Below are 8,317 nucleotides of genomic sequence, written 5' to 3' on the forward strand. Positions count from 1 at the left end.
TGCTCTTCCTGAACCCATAAGCTTCTGCCCAATGGGACAATGGGGTAAATGTAGGGGAATGGGTCTGGGTGGGTTGCTCTTTGGAGGGTCGGTGTGGACTTGTTGGGCCGTACGGCCTGTTTCCACACTATAAGTAATCTAATCTAATCTAATCTATCTAGATTTCTTGCTATTCCTTGCATCAATAGTAGATTCAAGCAATTTTCCCAGTACAGAAGTTAAGCTAACAGCCTATAATTCTCCACCTTTTATCTACCTCCTTTCTAAACAGTGGTGTCACATTTTCTGTTTTCCAATCAGCTGGCATTGCCTCACAGTCCAGTGAACTTTGGAAAATTTCCACAAGTGCACCTGCTACTTCTCCTGCCATCTCTGTTAGCACCCTGGGATGCATTTCATCAGGGCCAGGACAATTGTCCTTAGCTCGATTAGCTTGTCCAATACCACCTCTTTTGCGATAATGATTGTTTCCAGGTCTTCACCATCTTCGACTCCTTGTCAGTCTCTGGCATGTTATTCAAGTCCTCTACAGTAAAGACAGAAACAAAATACCTGTCCAATGCCTTGACCATTTCCTCATACCCCATTACTAAATCCCCCTTCTCATCCAGTAAAGTTTTAATATTTGAGAAGGGGGATGATCTCTCTCTGACATCTCTCTTGTAAGAACCTGTCTTTGAATTTGCCTTTTTGCCAAGGGATGCCAAGGAAATTGGAACAGTATCATTAAGTTGCGATGGAGTCATTGGGTTTTCAGTTAATCATTCTATATTCTATTCTCTTTTGTTCATGTTTCATTCAGTAGTCTGTAAATAAATTCTGTTCAAAACTGAATGATTTGATTAACTGCATCACTCCTGGAATATCCACATTATACCTGCTTAAAACAACTCAAAAAGCTAGGGTCTGGGCTACTTTCTTGAAATGTTTTGAGGGGGTCTGGCCTGGTCCATAACAGATGTAAACCAAGTTACCATCTGCCCTCTTAGGTAGAAAAATTCTGTGGCACTATTTCAAAGAGCAGAGAGTTGCACTTTTCATCAGTATTCACATTGGAAAAGGGCAATGGTGGTGAGAATATGGAGATACAGGCTACAAGATTAGATTGAAGTTGAGAAAGAGGAAGTTTTAGCAATTTTGGAAGATCTCAAAACAGATAAGGCTCCTGGATTCATCCTCGTATTCTCTGGGAAACCAGGGAGGAGATTGCAGAGCCTTTGGCTTCAATTTTTATGTCATCATTGTCGACAGGAGTAGTGCCAGAAGACTGGGAGATAGCAAATTTTTAAGAAGGGGAGTCAGGACAAGCCTGGTAATTATAGGCCAGTGAGCCTTACTTCTGTTGTGGGTAAGGTGTTGGAAAAGCTTATAAGAGATAGGATTTATAATCATCTAGAAAGGAATATGTTGATTAGGGATAGTCAACATGGTTTTGTGTAGGGTAGGTCGTGCCTCACAAACCTTGTTGAATTCTTTGAGAAGGTGACCAAACAGGTGGATGAGGGTAAAACGGTTGATGTGGTGTATATGGACTTCCGTAAGGCTTTTGATAAGGTTCCACACTGTCGGCTATTGCACAAACTAAGGAATTTCAGGACTGAAGGTGATTTAGTGGTTTGGATCAGAAATTGGCTAGCTGAAAGAAGACCAAGGGTGGTGGTTGATGGGAAATGTTCATCCTGGAGCTCAGTTACCAGTGGTGTGCAGCAAGGATCTGTTTAGGGGCCATTGCTGTTTGTCATTTTTATAAATGATCTGCATGTAGGTATAGAAGGATGGGTTAGTAAATTTGCAGATGACAGTAAGGTAGGCAGAGTTGTGGATAGTGCCGAAGGATATTGTGGGTTACAGAGGGACATAGAAAAGATGCACAGCTGAGCTGAGAAGTGGCAAATGGAGTTTAATGAGGTAGTTCACTTTGGAAGAAATAACATGAATGTAGAGTACTAGGCTAATGGTAAAATTCTTGGCAGTGTAGATGAACAGAGAGATCTTGGTATCCATGTGCATAAATCCCTGAAAGTTGCCACCCAGGTTGATAGGGCTGTTAAGACGGCATATGGTGTGTTGGCGCTTATTGGTATGGAGATTGAGTTTTAGAGCCACAAGGTCATGCTTCAGTTGTACAAGACATTGGTAAGGTCGCACCTGAAGTATTGTGTGCAGTTCTGGTCACCGCATTATAGAATGGATGTGGAAGCTTTGGAAAGTGTTCCGAGGAGATTTATGAGGATGCTGCCTGATATGGTAGGAAGGTCTCATGAAGAAAGGCTGAGGGAACTGAGGCTGTTTTCGTTGGAGATAAAAAGGTTGAGAGGGGACTTAATCGAGATGTATAAGATAATCAGAGGGTTAGATAGGGTGGACAGTAAGAGCCTTTTTCGTTGGATGGTGAAAGCTAACATGAGGGGACATAGCTTTAAGTTGAGGGGTGATAGATTTAGGGGTAGTTTCTTCACTCAGAGAGTAGTAGGGGCATGGAACAGCCTGCCTGCAACACTAGTAGACTCATCGACTTTAAGGGCATTTAAATGGGCATTAGACATTCATATGGATGACGGTGTTATTAGGTTAGATGGTCATCAGATTATTTTCACAAGTCGGTGCAAGATCGAGGGCCGAAGGGCCTGTAGTGCGCTGTAACGTTCTATGTTCAATATTTTATGTTAACACATGCCATCATTTATCACACAACATGCTTTATTTAAAAAAAAACAGGATTATCTGCTAACACCATATTACTGTTTGTGAGAGTCTGCCATGCACACAAATTGGCTGCCATGATTCTTATTTTAAAATAGCAAATGTCTATAAAAGTACTTTATTATCTGTGAAGTATCTTGGGATATTCCGAGATCATGAAACATGTTATCTACACAAATACAAGCTTTTCTTCTGATACATTTGCAAAATGTGTTATTTAACACTTTACATAAAAGTGCACAATTGCAAAAAGTATCAAAGTTTTTAAAGATGACTGAGAAATATACTTTAATAAAAATGTTCTTTGTGTCTAGCAAGTTCTTGATTCTGTTGTGCAGCATAAGAATCCCAAAAATAATGGTGCTTTTGTTTTAAGATGAAAGCAATGAATAAAACAATAAGCTGCAGATTTTTCAGAACTGGCATGGTGATGTGGTGCCACCTGCCAGAGAAACCGATAAATGCTTTGCAATATCAACAAGATGCTTGAAGTACTTTACAGTTCATCTCCATACAGGAAAAAAAAGACACTTAATGTTTTACTGGCAATCCTCCTCATCAGAAATGAAAAGAATTAGAAATGAGCTATATTATCTGAGCAATCCTCACCAATGACCATCCTGGGGCAGTCTTTTTGACACCATCTTATTTTAGTGGAGGGATCAAAAACAAGGACTGCAGATGCTGGAAACTAGAGTCTAGATTAGAGTGGTGCTGAAAAACACAGCAGCAAAAGCCCGAAACGTCGATTTTCCTGCTCCTTGGATGCTGCCTGACCAGCTGTGCTTTTCCAGCACCACTCTAATCTAGACAAGGGATCTATAGAGCCAACTGAGTCATGTGCGAGTAAAGAAAACCACTTGCTAATCTCTTATATTAAACAAGCAGTAGCTGATTGCATGTTGGCAACTGCATACAAGTTACAGTGATTGGATGGCAGGGTGACTCAGTGGTTAGCACTTCTGCCTCACAGCACCGGGAACCCGGATTCAATTCCATCTTCAGGCGAGTGTCTGTGTGGAGTTTGCGTATTCTCCCCATGTCTGCGTGGGTGTCTTCCCACTGTCCAACGATGTGCAGAGAATGGGTGGGGGGGCTGTGTGGGATGCTATTCAGAGGGTCAGTGTGGACCCAATGGGCTGAATGGCCAACCATCACACTGTAGGGATTCCATGATATCACAGAAACTATCCAGGACCTGAATGGTCGGACTTATTCCTTCAAGATCGTAACCTGCTCTCTGACCCGGTCCACATGGGGTATAATTGGGACATTCCTCAGTATTCTCCCTTTCAGACCTTATACCATCGTATAATAGGTGAACAAAAGGTGTAAATAAGAAAAACTTACAAAATGTTTGCTGAAAGTTAAACATTAAATGCTAAGCTAATATTGAGATGAAAGGATATAAAACACATTAAAGGCAGTTAAGAGATACAGAGAACCTCTGAATGGTTTAGTTCATTGTGCACTGCAATTGGATTCCCACTACACGGGGAAGCGATGCTTAGTGGCATTACTGGTAGATTTTCTGGGGAACCTGTTCTGTGACAGATAGTTAAAATTTGAGTTCAATAAAAATCTGGAATTAAGAATAAGTCATTGCTGACCATCAGGGAAAAACCCATCTGGTTCACTAATGCTCTCTAGAGAAGGAAACTGCCATCTTTAGCTGGTCTGGCCTACATGTGACTCCAGATCCACAGCTGTGTAGTTGGGGTGGGTAATTAGGGATGGGTAATATATGCTTTTTAGCCAGCAACACCTAATTCTCATGAATAATAAAAAAAACTGCAACTATTTGCCCTCACATGCTCAGAAATCATTATGTTTGGCCATAAATGTAAGTGTGAAATTTAGGGTATTGAAGTGAATATATCATCAGAGATCCACAAATGCCCAGGTTCTGCTCCTCAGGTTAATGTTGAATTAGGACAGTATTAAAGGCTGCGCAGCGGTAACTGCAATGGCAGGAACTAGCATTAAGGGCATGATCTTACTGCTGAAAGAAAGTCAGAGAGTTTTAAGCATGAAAAGAGGCCATTCAGCCCATTGTGTCAATGCCAGTCATTGAGCACTTATCTACTGCAGTCCTATTTTCCAGCATTTGGGCCCATTGACCAAGATGCTAGATAATGCTTGAGGTGTTTGTCTAAATATTTGTGAAATGTTTTTGGCCACTTCTTTTGGCTTTTAGGCATTGAGTTGCAGACATCAGTGAAAAGACATCCTTAGATGCTCTCGAAATACCCTTTACCTTAAAAGTCTCCCCCTAGTTATTGACCCATCAACTAAGAAGAAAAGTTTATTTACATGGAACACCTCTACGCACATCGCAATTTTGCAAACCTTAATCAGGCCTTCTCTTTGCTTTCTTGGAATTGTGTTACAAAATGTAAACTAATTGTTTTTCTCTACACTAATATTTCCTACATATTCACTATTTGGAGATGCCGGTGTTGGACTGGAGTGTACAACATTAAAAATCACACAACACCAGGTTATAGTCCAACAGGTTTAACTGGAAGCACACTAGCTTTCGGAGCGACGCTCCTTCATCAGGTGATTGTGGAGGGCTTGATCGTAACACAGAAGTTATAGCAAAAATTTGCAGTGTGATGTAACTGAAATTATACATTGAAAAATCGATCGTCTTTAAGCCTTTCATCTGTTAGAATACAGTGATAGTTTCACTTCTTTCATGTGTAAATCACAAAACCCTTTTTTTTTAAAGTTGCATTCTCGGGTTAGCTATTAACAATGGTGATAGCTAGACAATATGTTGAAGGTGTTAGCCCCCTGTGTTCTCTGTCTATGACCTGATGTTTAAATTAATTCTAACCTAAAAAGTGAGATAACAGAGTTTTACATAAATTCATGCAGTTTTTGAGCTCAGAGTTCTACGTGAATGTATGCAGTTTTTGAGCAAAGTGCAATGTAACTCTGCAAGTACAAATTCAGCACACAAAATATATGTGTGCATGTGGGTCTTTGTCTGTCTGTGTGTGTGTCTGTCTGTCTGGGGTGGGGATTGTGAGTGTGAGAAAGTGTGTGTGTGTATGTGTGTGTGTAATGGGTGCAGAGTGTCTTAAGTCTGTGAGGGGGTGCATGTGTGAGTGTGTGTGTCTATAAGGGTGTGTGTGAGTATCTGTGTGCGCATCTGTGTGTACCTGTGTCCGTGTGTATGTGAAAGTGTGTGTGTGTGTAGTGCAATGGTGATTACCTGTAGTGTGACATGAACCCAAGGTCCCTGTTGAGGCCCTCCCTATGGGTACCGAACTTAGCTATCAGCCTCTGCTCGGCCACTTTCCTCTGCTGCCTGTCCCAAAGTCCACCTTGGAGGATGGTCACCCGAAGGTCCGAGGCTGAATGTCCTGGAGCACTGAAGTGTTCCCCAACTGGGAGGGAACCCCCCTGTCTGTTGATTGTTGTGCGGTGCCCATTCATCTGTTGTCGTAGCCTTTGCTCGGTTTCCCCAATGTACCATGCCTCAGGGCATCCTTGCCTGCAACCCTCACCAGCATCCCCCACAAGGATGGCATCGCGGCAACAGCCTCAGTACTCAACAACAACTGCCAGTCTCCAAACACCATCCTACAATTCATCCACTTTATCCTTGATCATAATGTCTTCACTTTTGACAACCAATTCTTCATCCAGACACACGGAACAGCCATGGGGACCAAATTTGCACCCCAACATGCCAACATTTTATGCACATGTTCGAACAAGATTTCTTCTCTATGCAGGATCTCCAACCAACATTGTACACCAGGTACATTGATGACATTTTCTTCCTCTGGACCCATGGCAAGGAGTCACTGATAAAACTACACAGTGACATCAACAAGTTCCATCCCACCATCAAACTCACCATGGACTACTCTCAACTGTCTGTCTCATTCTTGGACACGTGCGTCTTCATCAAGGACGGACACCCCAGCACTACACTCTACCGCAAACCCACAGACAACCTCACAATGCTACACTTCTCCAGCTTCCACCCAAAACATATTAAAACAGCCATTCCCTATGGACAAACCCTACGCATACACCGGATCTGCTCAGATGAGGAGGAACGTGACGGACACCTGGAAGTACTCAAGGATGCCCTCACAAGGACGGGGTACAATGCTCAACTCATCGACCGCCAGTTCTGACGTGCCACAGCGAGGAACCATAATGACCTCCTCAGGAGACAGACACGTGCTGCAACTGACAGGGTACCCTTCATTGTTCAGTACTTCACAGGGGCTGAAAAATTACACCATGTTCTTCGTGACCTGCAACACATTATCAATGAGGATGAGCACCTCACTAAGACCTTCTCCATACCTCCACTACTTGCCTTTAAACAACTGCCAAACCTCAAACAGATCATTGTTCGTAGCAAACTGCCCGACTCTCAGGACAACTCCATACAACCCTGTGACGGTGGACGCTGCAAGACATGTCAGATTGTGAACATAGATACCACTATTACGCATGGGAACACCTCCCACCTTGTACATGGCAGGTACTCATGTGACTCAGCCAACGTTGTCTGTCTTATATGTTGTAGGCAAGGATGCCCGGAGGCATGGTACATTGGGGAAACCGAGCAAAGGCTATGACAATGGATGAATGGGCACACATATATTTTGTGTGCTGAATTTGTACTTGCAGAGTTACATTGCACTTTGCTCAAAAACTGCATACATTCACGTAGAACTCTGAGCTCAAAAACTGCATGAATTTATGTAAAACTCTGTAATCTCACTTTTTAGATTAGAATCAATCTTAACATCAGGTCATAGACAGAGAACACAGGGGGCTAACACCTTCAACATATTGTCTAGCTATCACCATTGTTAACAGCTAACCCGAGAATGCAACTTTTAAACAAAAGGGTTTTGTGATTTACACATGAAAGAAGTGAAACTATCACTGTATTCTAACAGATGAAAGGCTTAACAGACAATCAATTTTTCAATCTATAATTTCAGTTACATCACATTGTAAATTGTTGCTATAAATTCTGTGTCTTAGGATTGAGCCCTCCACTATCACCTGATGAAGGAGCATCGCTCCGAAAGCTAGTGCTTCCAATTAAACCTGTTGGACTATAACCTGGTGTTGTGTGATTTTTAACTTTGTACATATTCACTGTAAGGGAGCACGTAAACGTCATTTTATGTGTGTCAGTGTGTACCTCGCGAGGCGCCATCTTGTGTGTGTCAGTGTGTACCTCGCGAGGCGCCATCTTGTGTGTGTCAGTGCGGACCACATGGGGCGCCATCTTGTGTGTGTCAGTGTGTACCTCGCGAGGCGCCATGTTGTGTGTGTCAGAGAGTGCGGCTGCGCAGTTCGTGCTGGGCCCTGACGGTCGGAGCGATGCCTGAGGACTGGGACAAGGACGTTTACCGGCAGCCGGACAGCCGGACCCCGGAGGTGGACAAGAAGACCGGACTGCCCAACCCGGCGGTTATTGTCAGCAAACTATTCTACTACACGGTCGACTTGCCGGTGACAACCTTCAGAGGTGAGGCAGAGGAAGAACGTCAGGGAGAGAGAGAGAGGGGGGAATGGGGAGGGGGGGGGGAGAGAGTGAGGGGGGGAATGGGGAGGGGGGGGG

At 43.2% G+C, this 8,317-nt stretch overlaps 1 protein-coding gene across 1 annotated transcript in view; it reads left to right on the forward strand.

Annotated features, from left to right (window-relative positions):
* The first annotated feature begins 8,036 nt into the window (after window positions 1–8,036).
* The window catches only part of ndufb10 (NADH:ubiquinone oxidoreductase subunit B10), a 7,898-nt gene continuing 7,617 nt past the window's right edge, over window positions 8,037–8,317 (forward strand). Inside the window, exon 1 of the mRNA XM_060840868.1 lies at window positions 8,037–8,224. Coding sequence (XP_060696851.1) covers window positions 8,077–8,224 — 148 coding nt within the window. The 5' untranslated portion in view covers window positions 8,037–8,076. The remainder of the gene's footprint in view (window positions 8,225–8,317) is intronic.

The sequence above is a fragment of the Hemiscyllium ocellatum genome, chromosome 20, assembly GCF_020745735.1.
Source record: "Hemiscyllium ocellatum isolate sHemOce1 chromosome 20, sHemOce1.pat.X.cur, whole genome shotgun sequence".
NCBI lineage: Eukaryota > Metazoa > Chordata > Chondrichthyes > Orectolobiformes > Hemiscylliidae > Hemiscyllium > Hemiscyllium ocellatum.